The 27,196-nt window shown below is 40.8% G+C and overlaps 1 protein-coding gene across 7 annotated transcripts in view; it reads left to right on the forward strand.

Annotated features, from left to right (window-relative positions):
• Positions 1 to 27,196, forward strand: part of PLCE1 (phospholipase C epsilon 1) — a 331,768-nt gene that overhangs the window by 291,203 nt on the left and 13,369 nt on the right. For all 7 annotated transcript variants that reach the window (XM_037803858.1, XM_037803856.1, XM_037803855.1 and 4 more), the window contains 7 exons: positions 11,144 to 11,275; positions 12,232 to 12,519; positions 16,212 to 16,375; positions 17,996 to 18,257; positions 19,850 to 19,968; positions 22,439 to 22,567; positions 25,179 to 25,385. In XM_037803858.1, coding sequence (XP_037659786.1) covers positions 11,144 to 11,275; positions 12,232 to 12,519; positions 16,212 to 16,375; positions 17,996 to 18,257; positions 19,850 to 19,968; positions 22,439 to 22,567; positions 25,179 to 25,385 — 1,301 coding nt within the window. The remainder of the gene's footprint in view (positions 1 to 11,143; positions 11,276 to 12,231; positions 12,520 to 16,211; positions 16,376 to 17,995; positions 18,258 to 19,849; positions 19,969 to 22,438; positions 22,568 to 25,178; positions 25,386 to 27,196) is intronic.

The following is a 27,196-nucleotide window of genomic DNA, read 5'->3' on the forward strand; positions in this document are numbered from 1 at the left end:
ATATGCTATTTATTTAATTAGGCATTGTGAATACTCTCAAAATAACTAAATTGTATTGCCAGAATAATTGCTGTAAAACCTTCTAAATCTTTATTGTTATCATTTGCTTTGATGCTCATGAGGAAAATACCATAAAATGTTCATTTTCCAGATTACCCAATGTCTTTTCATAATAGTACATAATAATAATAATCATCATCATCATCTAATAACTAAAATGTATTAAGCACTGAAGCACCAGTATTTGTGCTGAATACTTTACATATATCATTGCTTCAACCATTCATAATAATCCTACAAGATAGGAGGTATAATCTCTACTTTTAAATAAAACTAAATCTAAGAGAGATGAAGTCATTTGCCCAAGGTTTCAGAGTGTGTCAGTAAAGACTCTTGTTTGAAAGTGGCAGAGATTGCTTTAAGCAAAGTTTATTGTTTTCGTCTATTGCCAAATGAAAGGATATACAAGTTTCACAAGTTTCAGGTAAAGCATGATCCAGGGCACATGTTTTTTCTCTCCCCATTTCTCACTCTAACACTTGTTGGCTCTGTTCCCTTTGTGGTTGCAAGATGGTTGTGGCAGGCTAGCTCTACATGCCTCCAGGTTCAGCTTCCTGGGGAAAGAGTTGAGTCTCCAGCCAAAGTTTCATTGTTTCTCATTGGGTCCTTTGCCCATCCCTGAACTGTGGCCAAAGGGATGCAGGGCTCAGCTGTTCTAGGACCTGTGTCACATGCTTCATCCCTAAGCTGGGTAGTGAGGCTCCACCACAGGGACCAAGGATGGGGTTTCAGTGGGAGAGGAGGTATCCCTAGTTGGCCATCTCTAGAAGTACAGTGAGCTTATGCTGGTGGAACCCCACCACCACCCATAAAAATTTTTATCTGAGATAATAAATGGTAGAACCATGATTCTGAAGGCTGACTCCAAGGGTTTGTCCCCTTAACCATTAGCCTATTCTGCCTTTCTTGTTAGGGTATGTTATCCATGAGCCCACCCAATTATGTGTCCCACAAATGAGACACCAGGAGGTGAAGGACAAACAGGAAAGTCCACAGATATATGGAGGTCAGAAAAATTCATCTGTTTATACTACAGAAAGGATTCCTTTACACAAGACTGCTGAGGCAGGAAGGAGCTGTGATCTGGGGACAAGTCTAAATAGTAGTAAAGAGCGTGTATCAATCCGGCCTGGAGAGGAGAGTTAAAATCCAACCTTCATTAGAGTGAAATAGCAACACATCCCAAAGTAATTTCGGCAGAGAATAAAAATATATATTCAGGCCGCCCTGAGGAGCTGGAGAAGGATGTGGAGGTGTTGGACTTCCTCACCTGGTTTGTTGCTGCTGTTCTCGCAAACACTGGGGACTGACGTCTTGACATGCTGAGCCCTCTGTCTTGGGGCTTGCCCCTATGAAGCTTGTTACTGCAAAGGAGAGGCTAAACCTGCTTATGATTGTTCCTAAGATTCTCCCCCTGAGTGCTTCTTTATTGCTCAGATGTGGCCCTCTCTCTCTAACTAAGCCACCTGCCCCCCTCCCCATGTGGGACCTGACTCCCAGGGGTGTAAATCTCCCTGGCAACACAAGCTATGACTCCCAGGGATGAATCTGGACCCGGCATCATGGGATTGAGAACATCTTCTTGACCAAAAGGGGGATGCAAAATGAAACGAAATAGAGCTTCAGTGGCTGAGAGATTTCAGATGGAGTTGAGAGTTCAGAGAAACTAAGAGAGGACAAATGCCTCAAGAGCAACTGAGAGTGACATTTTTGAGGAACTGCAGCCTAGAGAGGAACGTCCTGGGAGAAAGCCATTTTGAAACCAGAACTTTGGAGCAGATGACAGCCACGTGCCTTCCCAGCTAACAGAGGTTTTCTGGACACCATTGGTCAGAGATTCAGCTGGTTTGAATGTATTATGTCCCCCCAAATGCCATTATGTTTGACGTAATCTTGTGTGGGCAGACCTATCAGTGTTAATTAGATTGTAATTCTTCGAGTGTTTCTGTGGAGATGTGCCCCACCCAACTGTGGGTGATGACTCTGATTGGATAATTTCCATGGAGTTGTTGGCCGACCCATTCAGGGTGGGTCTGAATTAAATTACTGGAGCCATATAAATGAGCTGACAAACAGAAGGAACTCAGTACAGCTGAGAGTGACATTTTGAAGAGGAGCTACAACCAAGAGGGACACTTTGAAGAATGCACAGAAGCTGAGAGAGTAGCAGCAGATGAGAGACAGTTTGAAGATGGCTGTTGAAAGCAGACTTTTGCTCCAGAGAAGCTAAGAGAGGACAAATGCCTCAAGAGCAACTGAGAGTGACATTTTTGAGGAACTGCAGCCTAGAGAGGAACGTCCTGGGAGAAAGCCATTTTGAAACCAGAACTTTGGAGCAGATGACAGCCACGTGCCTTCCCAGCTAACAGAGGTTTTCTGGACACCATTGGCCATCCTCCAGTGAAGGTACCCGATTGCTGATGTGTTACCTTGGACACTTTATGGCCTTAAGACTGTTAAGTGTATAATCAAATAAACCCCCTTTTGTGGAAGCCAGTCCATCTCTGGTGTTTTGCATACCGGCAGCATTAGCTAACTAGAACACGCACTATATAGATAACACTTTTTAGGTTTTATTGTATTGGAATAGCTAGAAGTAAATACCTGAAACTACCAAACTCCAACCCAGTAGCCTTGACTATTGAAGACTACTCTATAGCAATGTAGATTACAAGGAGTGACAGTGTGATTGTGAAAACCGTGTGGATCACACTCCCTTTGTCTAGTGTATGGATGGATGAGTATATAAACGAGGACAAAAACTAAATGAAAAATAGGGTGGGATGGGGGGATGATTTGGGTATTCGTTTTTATTTTTGTTTTTTATTCTTATTCTGATTCTGGTATAAGGAAAATGTTCAAAAATAGATTAGGGTGATGAATGCACAACTATATGATGGTACTGTGAACAGTTCATTGTACACCATGGATGATTGTGTGGTATGTGAATATCTATCAATAAAACTGTATTTAAAAAAATCCAACCGTCATCTTTTCAAGATGATCTAAACTCACATCCTGGCTCCCAAGAGGCTTATCTTAAGCAGCAGCTCTCATACCATGCCCAGCAAATGGGACAGAAGTGTAGGGCTATTTAAAAATTATATCATAGTGACCTTTTCATACTGAGAGAAAAGTCATAAGTAGAACTTTCTTAATTAGAAATTTTCTCCCATAAACTATTTTTAAACTTTTGGTGGCTGCTACTGCTTGTTTGCTATCAAATTCTGTTATGGAGGATATGAATGAATAAGTAGCAAGCAAACATAGTTGGAGAAAAGCTGTGGGAGCCTAGCCATTTCAGTGTAGTTTCACAGATCATGACTCTGTCACATATGTATAATAAGATACTATCTGCGACCAGAGAAATTGTTCTTATGATTGGGTGAAATCCTTTACCCATCAAGGAATACTTGGCTGCATGCCCTTCATTACAAGAGCAAGTGTGAGAACCACTCCTTTCAAGGACCACACTCACTGCATCCCTTGTCTCTTACAAGCCCAGCTGACCTGTGCCCAAACCATTCCACTTGCTTTATCTTTTCCTTTCAAGCTCTGAGTAGATAAAGGAGTGCAAGTTCCCTAATATATTTAAAGTGTAAAATTTCTGTATCAGTATAGAATTTTGGAAGGGTCAAGAGGTCATTTTGGAGGCAAGATGGCGGCATAGAGAGGAGTGGAAGCTAAGTAGTCCCCCTGGAACAACTACAAAAAACCAGAAACAACTAGTAAATAATCCAGAATAACTGCGGGGGGACAAACGAGACCATCCACTCATCATACACCAACCTGAATTGGGAGGAATGCCCGAGAACACAGCATAAAATCTGTAAGTAAAACCTGCGGAACCAAGTCGTGAGACCCCCTCCCCCATAGCCCGAGCTGCAAAGCCTCGTGGTGCCAGAGACAAGCTCTCTCCCAGCAAGCGAATATAGCTCAGCAGAGCTCCAACTGGGGTTTTAAGTAGCGAGTGTGAACTGCTTACTACAGGTATGCATCCCCAAAAACAGACAGAGGCTTTGGGCGACAACTGACCTGGGAGAGCCGGAGGGTCGCCTTGGACTGGGTCTGAAGGGGACAATCTGTTTCTTTTTTGGCTCAGTGGAGAAAGCCCCAGTCATTTTCAGTTTCCAGGGCTGTGACTCTGGGAAGGGCGGAGACAGCACAAGCAGAGAGCAAGACCATTGAAATGCTAATGACCTCCACCTGGCGGGTCTGTCTTCTCTAGGAGGAAAGGGGTGGGGCCCTTTCCATTCAGAACCAGACCCCAGAGCCTGGGGGAACACGGCCATACCTCCTCACACCAGTCAAGAATTATAGGCTAATAGGCATCACCTGCTGGGCAGAAAAGCACAGTGACCCGAGGCATCAAAGGGTGGAGCAATTTTCTAAGACACACCCGCGGGGAAACCAGATACTGAATATTTCTTCCCTCTGGGACCTGAGCCTGTTCTGGTCTGGGAAAACCTGATTTGGATAACCAAGGAAACCACGCCTAGACAACAGAAAATTACAACCTACACTAAGAAAAACAAAGTTATGGCCCAGTCAAAGGAACAAATGTACACTTCAACTGAGATACAGGAATTTAAACAACTAATGCTAAATCAGTTCAAAAAGTTTAGAGAAGATATTGCAAAAGAGATAGAGGCTGTAAAGGAAGCACTGGACATGTATGCGGCAGAAATCAAAAGTTCAAAAAAGCAACTGGAAGAATCTATGGAAATGAAAGGCACAACACAAGAGATGAAAGACACAATGGAAACATACAACAGCAGATCTCAAGAGGCAGAAGAAAACACCCAGGAACTGGAGAACAAAACACCTGAAAGCCTACACGCAAAGGAGCAGATGGAGAAAAGAATGAAAAAATATGAGCAACATCTCCGGGAACTCAAGGATGAAACAAAGTACAATAATGTACGTATCATTGGTGTCCCAGAAGAAGAGAAGGGAAAGGGGGCAGAAGCAATAATAGAGGAAATGATTAATGAAAATTTCCCATCTCTTATGAAAGACATAAAATTACATATCCAAGAAGCGCAGCGTACTCCAAACAGAAGAGATATGAATAGGCCTACGCCAAGACACTTAATAATCAGATTATCAAATGTCAAAGACAAAGAGAGAATCCTGAAAGCAGCAAGAGAAAAGCAATCCATCACATACAAAGGAAGCTTAATAAGACTATGTGCGGATCTCTCAGCAGAAACCATGGAGGCAAGAAGGAAGTGGTGTGATATATTTAAGATACTGAAAGAGAAAAACTGCCAACCAAGAGTCCTATATCCAGCAAAGCTGTCCTTCAAATATGAGGGAGATCTCAAAATATTTTCTGACAAACAGACAATGAGAGACTTTGTGAACAAGACACCTGTCCTACAGGAAATACTAAAGGGAGCACTACAGGGTGATAGAAGACAGGAGTGCGTGGTTTGGAACACAATTTTGGGAGATGGCAGCACAACAATGTAAGTACACTGAACAAAGGTAACTATGAATACGGTTGAGAGAGGAAGGTGGGGAGCATGTGAGACACCACAAGAAAGGAGGAAAGATAACGACTGGGACTGTGTGACTTGGTGAAATCTAGAGTATTCAACAATTGTGATAAAATGTACAAATATGTTCTTTTACGAGGGAGAACAAGCAAATGTCAACCCTGCAAGGTGTTAAAAATGGGGAGGCATTGGGGGAGGGATGCAATCAGCATAAACTAGAGACTAACTAATAGAATCATTGTATTATGCTTCCTTTAATGTAACAAAGGTGATATACTAAGGTGAATGCAGAAAAGAGGGGGGGATAGGGGAGGCATGTTAGACACTTGACATTGGTGGTATTGTCTGATTCTTTATTCTACTTTGATTTAAGGTTATTTTTCCTTTTGCTGCTTCCTAGCTGTCATTTTTTTTTCCCCTTTCTTTTGCCTCTCTACCTTCTTTGACTCTCCCTCCTGCCTTGTGGAAGAAATGTAGATGCTCTTATATAGATAGTGGTGAAGGTGGTGAACACATAAATGTATGACCATGCAGAAAACAATCGATTATTTACTTGGGATGGAATGTATGGTGAGTGAACAAAACCATATTAAAAAAAAAATGGGTTGATGACAAAACCTTGAGGGCAATATACTGAGTGAAATAAGCCAGACACATTAGGACAATTATTACAGGGTCTCACTGCTAGGAACTAATTATAATATGTAAACTCATAGACATGAAATATAAGGTACCAAGATATAGGACGAGGCTTAAGAATGGGGAGTGGTTGCTTAATATGAGGAGAATGTTGAATTAGGATGAACTCAAATGTTTGGAAATGAACAAGGGTGTTGGTAGCAAGATGTGAGAATAACTAACAGTGCTGAATGGTGTGTGAATGAGGTGGAAAGGGGAAGCTCAGAGTCATATATGTCACCAGAAGGAAATTTGGAGGTCAAAAGATGGGAATGTATAAAACTGAATCCTATGGTGGGCAATGTCCATGATCAACTGTACAAATACTAGAAGTCACTTCCATGAACCAGAACAAATGTATGACAATACAATTAGAAGTTAATAATAGAGGGGCATATAGGGAAGAACTATATACCTATTACAAACTATATACTACAGTTAGTAGTATTTCAACATTTTTTCAACAGTAATAAATGTACTATATCAATACTACGAGTCAACAATTGAGGGGGGTTGGTTAGGGATAGTGGAGGATTAGAGTTTTCTTTTTTCATCTTTCACTTTATTTCTTGTCTGGAGTAATGAAAAGTTTCTAAAAATTGAACAAAAATTAAGTGTGATGGATGCACAGCTGTATGAGGGTACCCAGGGGCAAGTGATTGTACACTTTGGATCTTTGGATAATTGTATGGTATCTGAACAATCTCAATAAAAATGAAAAAAAAAAAAAAAAAAAAAGAGGTAATTTTGCCCAGCTTTCAACTTGAGGCATGGATAAGCATTTGGTTATTTAGCTTATTTTTAAAATTCCAAGTATGGCGATTCCGTATTTTTTTTTAAGTGTTTATATAGCATACATTTTTATTCTTTATTTTTTTTTTTTTAGTAATCCTAGTTTCTTAGATTTTTCTCCCTCTAACTTTGTGTCCTTTCTCCTTTTTTCTACATTATCAGTTTCAGGGCATCTTCCCAAGTCTCTTCCAAGAAGCCATCTGGCCTGTGTAAAAAAAAATCTTTAGAGAAATGAGGTACCATGAAGACATATGGTACAGCCCCCCTCCTGCCCCCTACATCTTACAGATGAGAAAACTGAGGTCTACAAAAGTGAACTTCCCCAACATCAGGAACCTGGTTCAGAGGCAGCCGGAAGCCAGGTGCCTCGATTTCCAGTACAGTGTTCTTGTTTACCAGTCTAGCTTGTCTTTCTCAGGGCCGAGGAAGTAGCTGAGCTTTATCTGCCTTGTATACAAGGCATCATCCCTTCTTTCCCATAGCATTTGTTTCTCTGTTATATTTAGTGCTTGTATCTTCCTGGACTTTTCTCCTTCTAACAACAAAAAACAAAACAAAACAAAAAATAAATAAATAAAACAGTATGATATTTTTACCATGTGACCCCACAACTTAGTTCCCCAGTGAGCTTCCCTGAAACTCCACTCTCAATGGGCACTTACATGTATCGTGCTCTTTCCAGCTGCCAGGCCTATTCTCAGACACTGCTTTCAACATGGCCCATCCTTCTTTCTCTCCTTTGCCACTTTCCAAACTCCAAGGCCAAGGGCGCCTGTGAAGTAACTCAGACCCTTCAGCCCATCCTCTTGCCTCCTTTCAGGGAGCCCTGGCCTTCATAGGCACTGCACATGGTTCGACACCTCCTGGTTCTCTGCTTGTCCCTAGTTAAGAGCACAGCTATTAGTATAGTGTCACGAGATGGTGACAAGACCATTGGACTGTGAAGCAGAGTCTTGGGCTCTTTGCTGCCATGCTCTGACTTTGGGGAAGGCAAATCCCCTCTCTGAGCCTCACTTTCCTCGCTTTTTTAAGATTTCCTGAAGATGGTAGCACAACATTGTGAACTGAATTAACACCACTGAATTATATATTTGAATGTGGTTAAAAGGGGAAATTTTAGGTTGTATGTATTACTAGAATAAAAAATTTAAAAAAACATAGGACTGTACAAAACAAACAGGGAACCCTCATGTAAACCATGGACTATAGTTAATAGTACAATTACAAAAATGTTCATTCATCAATTGTAACAACTGTACCACAATAATGCAAAGTGTCAATAATAGGGTGGTATATGGGAACTCTAATTTATGCATGATTTTTCTGTAAACCTAAAACAAAGATTCTTTATTGCTCTTCCCAGTACTTCTCTGGGCTCCTTGCTGAATCCAGAGCTCCTTTCCTTTTATTGACCACCCAGCCCTCATGTTCTTTCTTCCTCCCCACACTCCAAGACAAAAGTAAACTCTTCAGAAACAGGCCCACGTGCCACTGGGGGCTGTCCCCGTGTGCAAAAATCCAGCATGAACACAGCATCTCAGCCTGGCCCTCATCAGTTTCACTTGACAGAAAATCCACTGTCAGGTAATTGTGGAGAGAGCAAAATTCACACTTTTTTTTTTTTTTAATTCATATTTATTGAGGTATATTCACATACCATGCAGTCATACAAAACAAATTGTACATTCAGTTGTTTACAGTACCATTATATAGTTGTGCTTTCATCACCAAAATTAATTTTTGACATTTTCATTACCACACACACAAAAATAATAAGAATAAAAATTAGAGTGATAAAGAACAATTAAAGTAAAAAAGAACACTGGGTGCCTTTTTCTCCTTTTTTTTGTTTTCTTCCTCCATTTTTCTACTCATCCATCCATAAACGAGACCAAGGGGAGTATGGTCCATATGGCTTTCCCAATCACATTGTCACCCCTCATAAGCTACATTTTTATACAATTGTCTTCAAGATTCCTAGGTTCTGGGCTGTAGTTTGATAGTTTCAGGTATTTACTGCTAGCTGTTCCAATTCATGAGAACCTGAAAAGGGTTGTCTATATTGTGCGTAAGAGTGCCCACCTGAGTGACCTCTCAGCTCCTTTTGGAATCTCTTTGCCCCTAAAGCTTATTTCATTTCCTTTCACATCCCCCTTTTGGTCAAGAAGATGTTCTCCATCCCACGATGCCGGGTTTAGATACCTCCCCGGGAGTCATATTCCACGTTGCCAGGGGGATTCACTCCCCTGGATGTCAGATCCCACATAGAGGGGAGGGCAGTGATTTCACCTGCCAAGTTGGCTTAGCTAGAGAGAGAGAGCCACATCTGAGCAACAAAAAGGCATTCGGGAGGAGGCTCTTAGGCACATTTATAGGGAGGCCTAGCCTCTCCTTTGTAGCAACAGTCTTCCCAAGGGCAAGTCCTGTGGTAGAGGGCTCAACCCATCCAACCACCAGTACCCCATGTCTGTGAGCACATCAGCAACCATCGAGGTGAGGGAGCCCAGCACCCCTGCATTCGCCACCAGCTCCTCAAGGGGGCTCTGCATATTTTTTTCATTTTTTTTTTTCAATTAACTTTTTTTTTAAATCAACTATATAAAAAAAAAATTTAAAAAAACATACAATAAAAAAAAATTTCAAACAAAGCATAACAAGGGAGTCCAACATGTTCCTACTCTACCCCAAGAAAATAACCCAATATAGCAACATTTCTGTGAACTTGTTCCCACCATAGCCACCAGAAATTAACAAACCATAGTCATTCCTGGACATTCCCAGAACGTTAAACTCACCCACGATAGCTTATCTGTTCTTATTGCGTTATTGTTCTCCCTTCACTAATTGCTCTCTATCGCTAGTCCCCCTACATTCTACATTATAAACCTTTTATTTTAGGAGTGTGTTGTTTAACCTCCAGGTGTTTGTGAATTTTCCAAGTCTCTGATGGTTATTGGCTTCTAATTGTATTCCGTTGTGGTCAGAGAATGTGCTTTGAATAATTTCAATTTTTTTACATTTATTGAGGCTTGTTTTATGTCCCAGCATATGGTCTATTCTGGAGGAAGTTCCATGATCACTAGAGAAGAATGTCACACTGGTTTTTAAGATCAGGCATGAGAACTCACCAGTCCTCATTTGTGCATCTTTGTTGTTAGGAGTACTTTGGAGGAAAAAAAAATTTAGAAGCCTCATATTAAGCTATAAAGATAACCAGAGGTTAAGTGACTTGTCTGAAGTCACACTGCTAGAAACAGGCTTTGGACCCAGGTGTGTCTCTCCCAGAGTCCATGCTCTTAAACACGACTCTGTCCTAGTTCCTACGATGATGTTTTTGGAAGGTGTATTTTCATATAAGCTTAACGAATTTCTCTCCAATGTGCAAATTTAAACAGTAGGAATGCTTTGAAGGCAACTCGGGAGCTGGGGAGACTTCACTGGTGCCTTTAAAATCGTTCCTCCTACACTGGAGCCAGGTCTGCACAGCGAGCATTCATCTCTATTAAGTTCCTGCTGTGCACCAAGCATGGTGCCAGGCAGGGAGGATCTAGGGAGTGATGGAACCAGGGATGAGAAAGAGAAGCCATGAAATGTCATTACCGTCCTAATAGACTCCCCATTTAATCCTCAGGCTAACCCTGAGAGTGAGTTACACCCCTTTTAGAGATAAGGAAGCTAAGGAACAGAGAAGTTATATGTTAAGTCAAAGCTCATACCTGCAGGATTTGAACCCAGGCAGTCTGGTGCTAAATCTCAGGCTCTTAACTATTCTTCCGCCAATTGGGTAATTAGTCCCTGAACAATTAAATACAGCCTACAGCTCTTTCTTTTCGTGCAGTTCTTTAAAATCTTTCTGGTGCACAGTTATCTGTGGTGCATGTGTGGCTTTGTGATCATTCTGTAATAATCATGCAGTTCTTCCCACATGGGCCTACAGAAATAAATACTTCGCTGCAATTGCCTATTATTAATGGTGCTAAAATGTTAGTAGGTCCTCTGTGCTAGGATACAAGGGAGTAGTAGGACTTCAAAATAAACATTAAAAGGATGGAAAATTTTGAGTGCCCTTGCTTGAAAGTTTTGGCTTATTTATTTTCACTTTATGGGAACAGGCCTGTCAACTCTAAATGCATCTGGCTCAAGCAGAGGAAAAGAAAGGAAAAGCAGGAAGTCCATTTTTGGCAACAATCCGGGCAGAATGAGCCCTGGGGAGACAGCATCATTTAACAAAACATCTGGAAAAAGTAAAATCACCTTCTTTCTATATCTGCTTGATTTTGCATGCTGGATGATTCAGATATTTTACTGTCAGATTTTTAAAACTGTTCTATTTTTTTAATGTTCATATTTTCAAAGTGTGGTATAAATATTTTGAAGTCACTTATTTACACTTTTAATTTCCTAAAAATAACATTTTACTGAAGATGTTCTTACAGTGTTTACCTCAAAACTAAAAATGAGAGCCACCTTGGAACATTCTAGTGGTTCTTGGAACTGTACTCTTCAACATTATCCCAGAAGATATATCCATTTTATTTCTAATTACTTTTTATTATAAAAGTAATAAAATCTCATGGTTAAAAACTCAAACAATACAGAGTATTATTAAAATTCTTTTCTACTCTGAATGTCCTAGTTCCACTCCCCAGAAGCAACCACCATTAACAGTTTACTGTTTTTAAGAAAAATAAGATCCTTTTTATGATGATTCAAATGGGATATAACTGAACATACATGTGTAACTTTTATACTTGCTGCAACTTTTCACATAACTTTCTGTCCATATATCTGCCCCATTTTTTTCTTAATGCCTTTGTGTATTCCGTTGTATGGATATACTGTCACTTATTTAACTATTTCCTCACTGATAGAATGTCTGGATGGTTCCTGGTTTTTGCTATAAAAACATTGTTGGGGTGAACATCCTTATGCATGTTTTTTGTTTGTGCAAATGTATCCACAGGACAGATGAGGTATTGAGACAAAGTACTTTAAGGCTTTTAACTTAAATTGGTATTGCTGTACTCGTTTGAAAGCTCAGCAGCAACCATTTTGTTCAGGGTAGGGACTAAGTCACAAGTAAAGTTTAAGATGTGTTATGATGTATTATGATTATTTACCAGGATATTGTTCAGATTTATCTTCCTAAAATATTTAAAGTTTCCCGCACTAATCTGAGGCTAATCTTTTGGGAGTTTAGGTCCTTTGGAAGGAGTGCGACCAACCTGGGAAGAATCTTCCCTTCTCAACCCAACCACATCCCTCAGTGCTATCATTAGAACCCCCAAATGTTACCACATCTCCTCGCTTAATGAGAATGCCGCCAAACGGCTGTGTCGCAGGTATTCTCAGAAACTGATCCAGCACACCACCTGCCAGCTGCTGCGGACTTACCCTGCCGCCACCCGCATCGACTCTTCCAACCCCAACCCCCTCGTGTTCTGGCTCCATGGAATACAGCTCGTCGCACTCAACTACCAAACAGACGGTAAGGGGCTGGCTTCCCAACCTCTGTCTTTACATTGTACATTTTAGTAGCTGTAGTTCCATGAACAACATTTTTTTAAAAGGGACAAGATTCCAGAGTGGAGCACCCTGTATGTGAGGGTAAAAATGCAGGCGATGAAAAATAGATGTGAATTTGATACTGAATTGTGGCCTTGGTGTTTCAGAGTTAAGGCAATCGAAAAGAAACGTGAAAGGGTCCCTAATGGTCTCCTGGTCCTGCCCTCTTTTTAGCACTTTAAACATGGGACTGCTCTGAACAGAGCTGGGTCAAGGCTTGTTGTTAAAGATCTTTTGGGACAGGGATTTTCTGACACCCCTTAGTAACCTCTCTCACTATGCAGTTGTTCTTGGGCAGTCAAAAAGTGGTGTTGTTCCAAACACTTTGGAAGTTAAAACCGTTTTAGCTTCTCATCCCTTTGAGATTGAGGTGGAGAATAATAGTCAGTGCTCTAAGAGTAGCAAGCAGAAGGGAAACAAAATAGCGTTTGTATTTCTCCACTATCAAGAGATCTGAGAACAAGGATAACCACTGAGCCTAAAACTCGAGAGTAATCCGCCGTTTATTGCATCTGGACCTCCCTTGTCTCATTTAACTTCACCACAGCCTTTACAATCCCCATCTCTCAGATAAGGAAACCAAGTCACAAAGCAGTTTATTTGCCCAGGGTCACAGGAAGAGTTGTAGTAATAAATAAAGAGCTCTGGAAATTTGAAGGAAAAAGAGTTTTGTTTCCACTTGGTTAAGGGGTAGAGGGTAGCTACACAAGGTGAGGAAGGATTTGATGAGAAGGGCTTCTTAGAAGCTCATTCAAAACCCAGTCTCCTTTGAACAGATATGTGGCAAGCAGTCCTTATCATTCATTGCACGTGACTGAATGAAATCAGATCTTAACTGTGCTGAACTATAAAACCACAGCATGGCCTTGTCTGTAGCCAAGGTCAAACCACAGTTTTAGCTCTGGGAACAGCTAGCTATCTGGCACTGGGGCCAACAGTACCCATTTGTGGCTGCGCTGGTATATAGTTATAGAAACTGATATTTTTGCCCTTGTTGTATTTGCTTCTCTCAATTCAAATTAAACAAGATAATGCAGGTGAAGTATTGTACTTAGCATGGTACCTGGCACATGATAAACATTCCAAAAATGTTAACTATCATTTAGTGTTTGATAAGTTATGAAACAATATGGTTTGGACTCCCAAGTAGAAATAATCATGAAATTTTTTCAAAGTTGTAAAAGTTTTCTTTTCCATTTCTTTTCACTCTGTCCTGAATGGCCAGTTCACATCTCTGGCCCTATCTGTAGCCCTGTGTCCACTGGTGCCCTTGGTTATTATTATACTAGAATATTTTAAGTAATTGAAACAACTAGTAAAATGGTTTTCTCAAGGAAATGGAAATGCATTTGGTTTTGGATGTGCCCTTTTTCCTGAAGACACACTGGTTTCCCTAACAGCAAAGAGAGCCACAGCCAAAGGGGTCCCAGGGAATCACTACTGCTTGGGTCTCCCCACTGTCCATCAACTCACACTGAGTCTGTGGCTTGGCCTCGTTTACCTCTGAAGGCTGTGCCTCTCCCCACACTGGCTGTGTTGAGAAGTTCATGCTCAAGTTTTCCTGCATAATGTTCCAACCTGAGAGGGAGTACTGCCACATAACCTCTCTTGATTCAATTCAGCAAGCACTGAGAAACATCTCCCCACACTGGACAAAGCACAAACTCTATTTTCACATTTTAAAGTGAACAATTTAGGGCATTTAGTACTTTCAGAATGTTGTACTCTATCCAGTTCCCAAACATTTTCATCACCCTGAGGAAACCGTACACCCATTAAGCAATCACTTCCTGTGCTTTCCTCCACCTGGCAGCCATCAGTCTGCATTCTGTCCCTATGGATTTACCTATTCTGAGTATTTCATATAAACAGAATTATACAATATGTGACCTTTTATTTCTGTATTCCTTCATTGTATGTTTATATCAGAATTCATTTAGCCACTTATCCATCTAGTTGGGAGAAAGTGTTAAGCTTTTGGAAAACTGCTAGGTTAGAATAGAATAAGGTGCTGAAATCAGACTTGGAACTCCAATGGGTGTTGATATCGTAATCATAATAGTACTGTCTGTTGAGCCCCTTGTATGCATCAGGCCCTGGAGTAGGGACTCTCACACATCATCTCCTGGATCTTTATGATTCCCCTAGAGGATGTACATTTTATGGTTCCATAGTGAAGATTGAATCAGGCTGTCTGGGTTTGAATCCTTGCTTCCACCACTTACTAGCTGTGTATGTTGGTTTAATATCCCCCTTTTTGCCTCTATCTCCTCATCTATAAAAATGGGGATATTAAAAGAATCTGCCTCATGGGTTATTGTGAGGCAGTGATGCATATAAAATACCTAGAATAGTGCCTGGTACAGAGTAAGAACACAGTAAATGTGAGCTGCTGTTATTATTGTTAGTGGCATATATCATTTACTTCCCTGTCTCTCAGAGCCATCTTAGCCCCTGGCTGTGCTCCTGGGTCACAGAGGGGCATTGAGAGAGATTTTTCTCCCACTTTGGCCTCAATGGAACAGTCCCTGCAGGGTTGGAAGAGGCCTCAGAGATTGAGCTCAGAGCACTAATTTTACAGAAAGACACTGAGGCTTAAAGAGTTTTAAAATGTCTAAGACATCTTACCCCAGGAATTCCTGCACTCAATCCCAGCCTGTCCCATGCACACCCGGAAAAATTTTACACACGAGACAAGCAAGAGCCAACTTCTCATTGCTCTCTGGCACTTACCACACTTTTCCTTGATGTTTGTCCATGTAGCAAGTTCACTCTGCACATGGAAGGAAAATATCAGAGGGAACATTCATCAGGTGTGTCTTTATAAAACTCTTTTGCTCATTTGGGCAGCTTTTATACAGGCTTGAGCCATCAGATGAGCATTTGCATGTATAAGAGTCCAGAAAATGCAGGAATCCAATTGTTCAACAACTGTGCCAAATAAAATTTGGCCACAGAAGACTCAAAGCTGTTGTGAGGGTTCCCCAAATTTGATCGAGAGGATTGTGGACATAATGTGAATCATATGTGATGGTGGGTTTTTTTTTCATATTTAACTACAATAAAAAAGAGGTAGAAATATTGCAATTTATGAGTCAAAATTGAGATTTTAAGGAAAAGATATGTATCTCTGGATATTCTGTTCTTTCTTGGATAATTAAGATTTTATCTTACATTTGAAAAAACAAGAGATTGCCATACAATTGTACAGTTTGGTGTTTGGGGTAAGAAAATGCTATTATTCTCCTTCTAAAATTCAGTATAAAAATGAGGTTTTTCACAAGAGTTTTTTGATGGATGTGGTACATTTTCATTTGCAAAAGTTCTTAACTGGCAGAACCTGATTTGGAATGGGAAAACTGATCACATCCCATAGGACATAAAACCCATGAAGCAGGGATTGTGTCTCATGTCTCCTGCTGGATCTCTAGTGTCTAGAATACTACCTGAAATGTATTTGATAATCTATGGAATGAATGAATGTTTGTCTTTTCTTTATCCTTAAGCATAGGGAATATTGGTGCAAAGTTCATTTGCATTTTAAAATAAACTTATAAGATAACACTAAGCAACAAAGTAACAAGTGGTTTGGCTTTTTTAAAAAACGTTTTGCAGATCTCCCTTTACATTTAAATGCTGCAATGTTTGAAGCTAATGGTGGCTGTGGTTATGTTTTGAAACCTTCAGTTCTGTGGGACAAGAACTGTCCCATGTATCAGAAGTTTTCTCCATTGGAAAGAGATCTGGAAAACATGGACCCAGCTGTCTATTCTTTGACTGTAAGTATAGTTCTGATTATCAGAATGGTTAGACGATCAAACTTTCCTGAGTATGAACTGGTTTTTGAGTTCAAAGCATTACAAAGTTGTCATGTCACAATTTTGATTGCACAGGTTTAATTCGCAAAAGAATTTTTTTCTCTCTCAGAAAGCAGTGGCTGTGTTTTAGGTACCCTGTCCCCAGGCACTGGAATTTGCCAGAGCCAAGTAGATGGAGGTATATGGTCTCTGCTTCAACAGACGTAATGATGATCATTCTGTCTTTCAGTCCCCACAGAATGATAATCATGGGTATTTCCCATAAAAGTTGAGTTCCTTGTTAAAGCAGGTAATCTTCAGCAACCATCAGATAAACTGGCATCAATACACAAATATAGTCAGGTGTCTTTCCTCTTTATAGTTTAGCTGATGGAGAAAAATACTGTTGTGTGGGTGGTAGGAAAGGGGGAGGGAGAAAGTTATCTCTTTTCTCTCCATCTTTAGATCTTCTCTCTCTCCCTCAAAGGAAAAATGCTAAGCAACCATCTGCTCATGAGACCCCAACCCCCTAGGATAATCCATTCGCAGATTTCCCTATCACCCAAATCTGACCATTTTTGCTAGAGCTGAGTGTAGTTCTTATCTGCTTACAAAATGCTTTAAATTAAGTTTTTAAAATTTTTATTGTGGTAACATATAAACAACACAAAATTTCCCATTTTAACCACTTCCACATACACAATTCAGTAATATTAATTACATTCACAATATTGAATTAGTTTTTTTTAATCTAAAGGTCCCTCATTCAGTTTCTTTTTTTAATTCATTTTTATTGAGATATATTCACATACTGTGTAGTCATACAAAACAAAGCATACATTCAGTTGTTTACAGTACCATTATATAGTTGTGCTTTCATCACCAAAATAAATTTTTGACATTTTCATTACCACACATACAAAAATAATAAGAATAAAAATTAAAGTGAAAAAGAACAATTAAAGTAAAAAAGAGCACTGGGTGCCTTTTTTTTTTTTCTTCCCCCATTTTTCTACTCCTCCATCCATAAACAACACAAAGGGGAGTGTGGTCCATATGGCTTTCCCAATCACATTGTCAGCCCTCATAAGTTACATTTTTATACAATCGTCTTCAAGATTCCTGGGTTCTGGGTTGTAGTTTGATAGTTTCAGGTATTTACTGCTAGCTTGAATTAGTTTTTAACATGCTCTGTGATGTACCCCAAAACTATTCAAGATAAAGATTTTGAAGTTATAAAATGCACTCCTACAAATTTTGAACAGAATATTAGTAAGTAATTTAAGGTTACACTGCAGAAAGTTCTGTCCTTTTCTCTCACAATCTGGGAGAAACTTAATTTCATCTTAATTGCTTGGTTTTTGAAGATATTTGAACATGTTGACTATGGTTTTACTTAGATGAAATCCTGTTGACAAAACAGATTTTTCACGTGGTTACAGTCAAAGGATTAGCTGATTACAATCTTTTATTTTTTTCAACAGCTTTGTTAATCATTTACCTTGTATGTTCCAGAGTATTCTTTGCCTTTGTAAGTGGAGGAAAGGAGTGAGGTGTTTCTTTTTCATCTTCAGTGACTTTGATCCTTTTTTTTCCCATCAGATTGTCTCTGGACAAAACGTGTGTCCCGGTAGTAGCACAGGAAGCCCCTGTATTGAAGTCGATGTCCTGGGCATGGCCCTGGACAGCTGCCATTTCCGCACAAAGCCCATCCACCGAAACACTCTGAACCCCATATGGAATGAACAGTTTCTCTTCCGGGTGCACTTTGAAGATCTTGTATTTCTTCGCTTTGCAGTTGTGGAAAACAACAGCTCAGCGGTAACTGCTCAGAGAATCATTCCACTCAAGGCTTTAAAACGAGGTAGAATAACATTGTCCGAAAGTTGATCACTGTCCTTAGCCTGGTAGCAGGTGTCCCGGAGTTCATTATACCCTGCGTCTACTTTTGTGTATGTTTGAAATTTTTCATATTAAAAAGTTAAAAATAAGAGGCAGAAGGAAATCTTATAAACTTGAACACTTTTTGAGCACATCTCAAAAGAAGGTTTTCTCTTACCTAGTGTTTAAAATCTGAGGAATTAACAATATCGCTTAAAAAAGTGGCCCCTCCCACCCTTGCTGATGTTGGGAGCACTGTTTACATGCTCCCATTTCTACATATCCCTCCCCAAATAGCACCCACCATACCCCCAGCATTTTTAGACAGGGATCAAAGTAAGGAGGGGAAGGTGAGAGAAGGGTGGGTTGTGATGTGGTGGTCGAGTAAGTGAGCCAAGGTTGAAATCGGTGCCCGGCTGGAGTCCAGTATTGGAAACCAGGGGAGGGTGCTAGGTGCAGAGCGGAGGACTCCTGGAGGACAGAGAATCCTAAGCAAAGGTTTAGGATTGTATTAGCTTGTTCTCATGGCTTCCTAGCAAGGGGTTGTGACTTAGCTTTGTTGTGGACCTCTAGGGAATTCCAGAATGTCTGTGCATTGCTTCTCAAACCTGGATGTGCATATTAATCACCCGGGGCTCTGGACAATAAAAAGCAAGTTCTGATTCTGTAGGCCCGGGGTGGGGCTTGAGGTTCTGCATTTCTGACAAATGCTTCCAGGGTTTACTCTGAGTACATTCTTCCTGCTCCAGCCATGCTCAAGCTGCCATCCTCTGAGCTTCACAGGCACATTATAGCTTCCTGCATTTTGTTCTTTTCCTATTTCTGTTCCTTATTTTGCAAGTAGTGATTACAGAAATATGAGAAAGTACAGAGAAGCAAAAACCCATTTTTTTTTTTTTTTGACATTATCCATTGTCCCATCTCTCAGAAGTAACCCCTTTTGGTGTGTTTCTTTTGCAGGCTTTTTTTCTCTGCTCATGTCTATACATGTGAGCATGTAGTATATACTTTTAACAAACAGGCTTCTTGCTAATCTTTGTGTTGTATCTTACTGTTGTGTCTTACTGTTTGTGTTGTAGCTTACTGTTTTCACTTAATTATATATATAGTAAAAAAAAATAATATATACAGTGAGCAACTTGCTGTGTCAAAAACTATGCTTCAGCTTTACCGCTATTCATAGCTGCATATTAGTCTATTTTATATACACACAAACACAGACTATAACTTATCTAACCAATCTCCAATTATTGGAATATTTTATCATCACCAAAGCTGCTCTAAGGTGACAGAAGATGGAATATTTGTAAAACAGGGATGAGGTTTTCCATCTAGCGTTTTCTGTCAAGTTAGCAACAGTGCCCAGGTAAGTTAATTACCACTGAGTGGCCCAAAACAGTCCCCAGGAGGCAGCATTCTCCCAATGAACAGGCACCTGCTGTGTGTGCACCATTGCTAGCCACTGCCCAGCTAATGCTCTTAGGTCTGCCTGTCATTTTGTTGATCTCCTTGGGTTATCTCCTTTGCAGAGCTCTGCAAAGTTAATTAGCTTTTCCTAATCCTGTATTTTTCTAGGATATCGACATCTTCAACTGAGAAACCTCCACAATGAAGTCTTGGAAATTTCCAGTTTATTCATAAATAGCAGAAGGATGGAAGAAAATTCCTCTGGCAGTACCCTGCCGGCCTCTGTGGTAAATTAAGTTCTATTTCTAAAGCTCACATCATAGTTCATTTGGTGTGTCTGAGAGGATTGTTAGACTGGAAGTCAGCTTTGTTGAGGTACAGGAAGGTGGTCAGTTATATCATTAATTAGGTAGCTAGGGGTATAATAATTAATGATGATAATAATAATAGTAATGGTTGACACTAGGTACTAACTATGCATTTTACATATCTATTAACTCATTTATTCCTCTCAGTAACTTCCTAAGTTAGGAATTAGTGTTGTCTCCATTTTGCAGATGAGGAAACAAGAGCTATGTAACTTGTCCGAGGTCACACAGCCAGCAGTGGACGAGGAGTTAAACCCGGGTTCATCAGGTGCCAAAGCCTGTACTCCTAATAAGTGCATTATAATGCCTGCCAGGGAAGCAAGCCAAAAATAACAAAGAGGGGAAGGGGGATAATTAAGCAAAGCCTAGTAGGAAACATCTCAATACTTCTAGGAAATCTGGGTTAGACCCGGAAAATCCTTGACTTCTTCACAGTCCAGGGGCAGAGCAGGGTTGGGGTAGGTGGCCAGGTGCTGAGGGTGATGTGTGACTTGCATCCTGGCACGTGCGGAGATGCAAAATCTGCACCCTTGAGGTGTGACAGAGGAACACCTTAAAAAGTGCCACCATTGCACAATCTGCATTGTAACATGTTCCCCAGGTAAGGTCAGTGTCCATTAAAATTCAAGAGCCACAGGACCAAAGCAGGGACATTTTAAATAAGAAACACTGCTTTAATTAATTGCTTAATTCCATTTTGCTTCCTCTTTAAATAAAAATAAAAATAGATGTGTGTCATCACTGCCAGAGCCAGTTCTACCTCCTTAGTATCTCTCAAATCCATGCATCGCTATCCATCCCTACTGCCGCGGCCCATGTCTCACCTAACTGGTCTCTCTTCCTCTACGCTCGGTCCCCTCCTATTTGTCCTCCTTCGCAGCCCCCCAGACATATCTATTTAAAACCTAAATCTGATCACATCCCTCCTCTGTGTAAATCCCTTCATTGGTTCTTCATTGCTTTTAAGGTAAAGTTTATAGCAGAGGCAACAAACTCAAATGCCAGAGGGCTGCAAGGAGAGCCTGTAAATGAGCCTAAGTAGGCTGGACAGAGGCATTGGGAACACCGAGGATTCATGGGTCATTTAAAGAGGCGTCAGCTTCAGCTGCTTGCTGCCATGCAGTGTTGCCAGATCTTCAGATATTTTAAGGGATTCAGGAAATCTGGAATTTTGTATGAAATATTTTGATTTGTAAATGTTGACAACTATTCGACTTTTAAAAATACAGTGCTGGCTAACCTGTACAATTTAAGTGTGTGCATTTTATTGCAGGCAAATTATACCTCAGTAAAACAGAAGACATAAAAACACATTGTGCAGGCATAACAATATAGCCACCCACCCCACTCCCTCAAGTGAAAATATAATATACCTGCTGAATAAAACACTTGAGTCCTCTAGTCACCATTTGGCTACTTTCAGTCTAAACTTTTAGCCAGATAGACAAAGCCCTGCATGATCCTGCATCTGCTTGCATCTCCAGACTTTCTCCCTCCAACATTTCAGTCACAGAACTCATTGAAGCTCCTAGAATGCCATGCTTTAGGCCACCTCTAAGTCTTTGCACACATGCTGCACCAGTTTTTGGAAGTCCTTGTCCCACCTTTCATCTCCTATGTCACATTAGTCCTCCAGGATTCAGTTCAGATGATACCGTTTCCAGGAAGCCCTCCCTGGTTTCTTCCAAACCTGGGATGGGTCCCTCCTCTTGGTTCCCAGGAAACTTAACATGTTTCTCCTCTAGCTGCCTCATTCGACTGGGGCCCTTGAAGGTAGGGATAATGTCCTATTTGTCCCTGAATCCCCAGGGCTGGGCATCATTTTTAATTCATTGTAGGCCTTCCATAAATGTGTTTTGTGTTTTGAATGAATGAATATATTTGAATATGCAAAATGTTCAAAGAATTGTGATTTACACATTTACCCAGCTCTCTCCCTCGCAGGCATACATTTTGTTTATAATTCTTTTTATGCCTAAACAGTGAGGTCTCTAAGGGTAGAGCTTGTGAACTACCATCTTATCATCCAAAATTCTAGCCCAGTGCCCAGAAGAGAGAAGGAACTCAATAGATAACTGTTGAGTGTCAGTTTATAAGTAAAAATGTGCATTTCAGATAATGTCAGTTCCCTAATTATGATGGAAAGAGACATTAATTTTAAATTAATATTTGGATGATATGCTGCCAGATTTTCCCATTAGATAATTGAGGAATATACACCACTGCCTCTTCAACCAACAAAGATACATCCAGTCTCAAAAAGATTCTCTTCTATTGCATTTACATGCTTCACTGCATACTTCTAAGTACTAGCACTTCATATTGAATGTAGCCCAGAAATGATAGGTTATTTAGAGTGAATGAAAAACCATGTGATCTTCCTTGACAGATGTTTAATACTGAAGAAAAAAAATGTTTGCAGACATACAGAGTCACGGTGCATGGGGTCCCAGGTCCAGAGCCCTTTACCATTTTTACTATAAATGGAGGCACCACAGCAAAGCATCTTCTCCACCAAGTAAGTTCACCTATCCGTGGGTGGGGGAATCCAATGTGTAACAAGTATGTACCTGTGGATGTGTGTACATGCACATATACACACAAATCCGCAAAGATCCGTGCTGATAGTCTGCCTTTTGATTATTTGTAAATGTGTTCTTCAACCTTGAGTGCAACAAATAGAGTTGGTACTACTAGAAAAGCTACCTTAATCATAGAGGATCATTTTTAGTAACTGTTCAGTCACATAAAATACTGAGCTCTAGAAGCGTAAAGACCAGAAGGAATAGCCCTCCAATATTGTGCACTCTCCCTTCACTCCTGGACGTATGCCTCATAATCCTTCTTAACTCAGAGCTTACTGATCACTCAGTGTTTGCACCTGAGCTGAATGAAAATCTGTTTGCCATCCTAAGGGTAGGACTCAAATTCTTAGAGCATCAGAGTGGACCACGTGGGCCAAGGAGACACAGTTGGCCCTTCCCAGCCTAAGGTTTCCTTTGCATGTTGGGCAGCCTTTGTGGGCCCCTCCCCTGGCCTTCAGTCATGGCCCTTGATGTCCTGTCCCTCTGGTGGTGCAAAGAGGCATGGAGAGCCTAAAACAAGAGAAAGAGGACCTGCTACCCCAGCCCTGTAGCAAAACTAGCCTAAGCCCTTTGTGCTACACTGCTCCTCCTCTGGGCCTCCCCCAGGGGTCTTCCTGGCCTTGTGTGCAGGGGTCCCTCCTCCGGGAGGACTTGTAAGAGTGAGAAGGCAGCAAACCAAGAGCAGTCTCCAGAAGCAGTCAGCTCCACAAAAGGCCCCTTGTCTGATTCCTTTTCTCTTCACAGTAAAGCTCTGGCCCTGCTGGGTACAGTGGCCTAATATCCTTTCAGACACTTTATCCTTAACCCATATCAGAATTTCTCCTTCTCCTGAGGGGTAGAACAGGGACCGTAATGACCAAGGGGAGCAACATCCTTGTGACCTGCTGAAGTCAGGGTGCATGATGAAATGTAGCTGGGTGTGTGTAACATATGGGGGAGCCAAAAAGTGTTTGAGCAACCATATATAATAAGCATTAACAAATGACTCTGCCATTTGAGGGGAAGTCAGAATGGATGGGCCAAGGGCCTTCCTATTGCTCAACATCTGATAATTGACTTAAAATCAAGAAAACATCTACTGCCCAGGTTTTTTGGTTTTGTTCTGTTTTTCTCAATAAGTCCATGAACATTAGTTCCTACTGCCACAAAACGTGGTTAGGGTTTTAGAGAATCTATAAAATGTGAGGCTATAAAGTAAGCAAACATTTCCAGGCACCACCCCCAAAAAAGCATTATTTTATTGTCACCCCCATGCAAATAATCATGTGGCTGTAAAGGATTGTGGAGGGGGATATTGGCTCTCCTGCAGAGGTGACAGTACTGACAGACCTACCACTGGGAGCTTCTCGTCCTGAATTATTCCTGTAGAGTAGTCCTGTTTAAATCATTCCGTTTGCCATGGCCCCCATCAAATCATAGCACTGCATCAATCATATAGACCAAGGGCCAGAGAGAAGGGATCACAGTCTTACCGAGAATCTTTTGCCCCCATCCTCCTTGGCGCATTCTGCTTTTCCTCCAGGTGATGGGGCCAAGTGTCACCCCTGATCCCTGATATCGGCATCATTGGCAGGGACTGAGGAGAAAGGTGTTGCTTAGTCCAGGCCAGACAGTGGCAGCCTCGTCTCTGTCACAGGAAGACAGCAAAGGGAGTTTCTTCTCCGTGACTGACCTTTACCCCCTGCCAGCTCAACTCTTTGTCAGTACCCTGAACAATATCAGGGAGAATAAATAAATCAGTAAAAGTAACCATATGCTGGCTAGTATTCATTGAGTTCTCATAGTGTGCCCATTTTATGCTTTATAATCAGTGCCTCAGTCATATAATGAAACATAATTAAGGGTTTGTTGTTGCTAGTAATTCCATTTTATAGGTTGGGAAACTGAGTCGCCAAGGGGTTAAGTCTTTTGCTCAAAGCCTCCCAGTCAGTACATATTAAAGGCTGACCTCAGACCTAGGTCTGTCTGGCTCCGCGGAGCTTGTCTCAACCCCTCTGTTTTACTGCCCAGGGTCAGTAGCCAACAAAGAAAACAATCCTCCAGGCATACTGTCAAGAGTTTATTGAAAGGAGAATTCCCAGGAACTTAGATCAGATGAAAATTTAGCCCTTTGAACCTTCCTTTAGAAGGTGATTGAATATTTCCAATGTGAGGAAAAGAGATTGTCTTGGTAAAAACTGGACTAGGTTCTTTGCCCTCGTTCCTGTGTTGCAAGATTACAAAGGTCTAAGTTCACGGATTGGAAAACCTAAAAGTTTTTTAATTCAGTAAGAGCTCTGATTCCAGCAGTGGGAAAATACTTACGCTGTCTGGGGATTATGAATAAAATGTGCCTTTGCCCAGAGTGGACATCAACAATCCTTTTTGGGCATAAGAAAATTCTTAGATCTTCCAAAAAGAATTACATAATACTCCAGAGTAGGTTTCTCTTATAAATTGAACATCAAATATGTCTGAATGCCATGAAAATAAACTTGTTTTGAAGTTAAAGTTTCTGCCCCACTTTTCAGAGGTGCACCAAAATTTGCCTTTGCTTTTCTGTAGATTTTGACGACCAAGCAAAGCACCAAACCTTTCACCACAGACTGTTTTTTGATGGAAGAAAAATATTTTATATCTAAAGAAAAGAATGAATGCAGGAAACCTTTCCAGAGAGCCATTGGTGCAGAAGAACAGATCGTACAGATTTTAAGCAGCTGGTTTCCAGAAGAGGGATACGTTGGCAGGATTGTCTTAAAAACCCAGCAGGAAGTAAGTGTGTCCTGTAACAACCCACAGGAGCAGCCTGGTGTTTGATTAACTATCTTGCCACACCTTCCTCAAATTCAGAATTTCTTATAATTTCTACTTGTTCTGTAGGATTCATCTTGAGTAAATGTGAAGAAATTATTTTAGTCTTCTGCACATATTTAGAATGTTATCTTTGAGTTACAGGAATTCAGTCTAAAAATCATCACTTATTAAACCAAAGCAGCGAGAACTTAAAGGATTCTTTACACAGGTCATCAACTATGGGGCCAGTACTTCATATGTGTGAAAAGATATCGTTCTGAGGGTCACATTATTTTGTAATGCAAGGCTTGATAGGAATTTTACATTTGGGAGTTAATTTGCCTTCCTGTCAGTGCCTGTTTAACTAATAAAATGTTGAGTATTTACAAATAAAACAACCGTATTTCTTTGAGAATATTCCATAATGTCACACAAAGTAAGGATACCCCTCGACCTTGGTCAGCATTAGTAAACATGTATACTCTGTGTGCTAATCTCTCCAGGGCCATTCCCATGGAGGAAAGAGTTCCGCTGCCATGTTCACTCCTGATTGCTTAGCTCCTGTTTCCCTTGCTTTTCTTTTTTTTCCCTGAATAAACTGATAAGAGCCCAGTAACTTGCTACCATTTTTTAAAGTGATGAATGCAATCATCGCTCCAGCATAGACAGTCAAGCCCTGTGAGATGCCGATAATGAGGCAGTTGAGTCAGTTCAACCATTTGATTAAACATTATATACATATATGGCTCCTATCTTGTGCCAGGCCCCCCATTCCTGCTCCTTTTGGGCATTTCCTATAACAGGGCTTTCTTGGTTAAATGCCTGTCTGTTCCATGCTTGCTGGGCACAGTGGAGACTGTAGAGAACCAGTTTGCAGCTTTACCTGTCACTTTTTTGCTCTCCACTTTCTCTGATCGTGGCCTGCAGCTCCTTGGGGAGACAGAGCCACCGCCTCCCTTCCCTAACCTTGCCTAAAAGTTATTTTAAGCAAAGAAATGTAATTGTCTTCCCAGCCTTCTCTCCCTGTCAGGCCAAGAAGGAGACCAAGCTGTTCTAATAATAGCTTTATGAGAAAAAAAGATGGCTTAGCTGGGCTTTTGAAGCCAGCCTTAATTTCTATTTTTTTTTTCCTATTTCTAATTGTCTTACCTCATTAATTAGCTACATGTAAAAATTACCCTCTAAATGACAAAGCTAATGAATAAGTAAACATTTTAAACCATATATTTGCATAATGATTTACAGTTTTTAAAGCCCTCAAACACCCACTATTTTGAATCATCCCATGAGGTAATGGAAACCATGTTACACATGAGGAAGCTGAGGTTCACAGAGGTTAAATCATGGCAGAGCCAGAAGGTGAAAGAACTCAAGTCTTCTGGCTTCAAGATCAGTGTCCTTTTCACCATCCTGTGCCACCCAGGCTGGAGTCATTCTAGTGCACCGTGGGAGGCAGTGGGAGGAAGTGAGCAGGAGGAAAGATGGGCAAGCTGTCAGGTGTCACAGTGGGCTCCTTAATATCGCGGGAAGCGTAGGTGAGGAGTGGGGAGGTGTGCAGTGCCCATAGGCAATTTAAAATGTATGTGACAACATGCAACAGACACCTCAGGAATAGATGCTTCCTAAGCATTTTGAAGAAATGGAAAGGCTGACAGGCATTTTCTGACAAGTTGAATACAGCAAGTTCTCTATTATATGCCATTGTTGGGAGGAGATTTTTGAAGTGACTGAAATATGTCTCAAAAAATATCAATTCATTCCTAAAGTATCTGGGGTAACTTGCTACATAG

The sequence above is a fragment of the Choloepus didactylus genome, chromosome 15, assembly GCF_015220235.1.
Source record: "Choloepus didactylus isolate mChoDid1 chromosome 15, mChoDid1.pri, whole genome shotgun sequence".
Classification (NCBI taxonomy): Eukaryota; Metazoa; Chordata; class Mammalia; order Pilosa; family Megalonychidae; genus Choloepus; species Choloepus didactylus.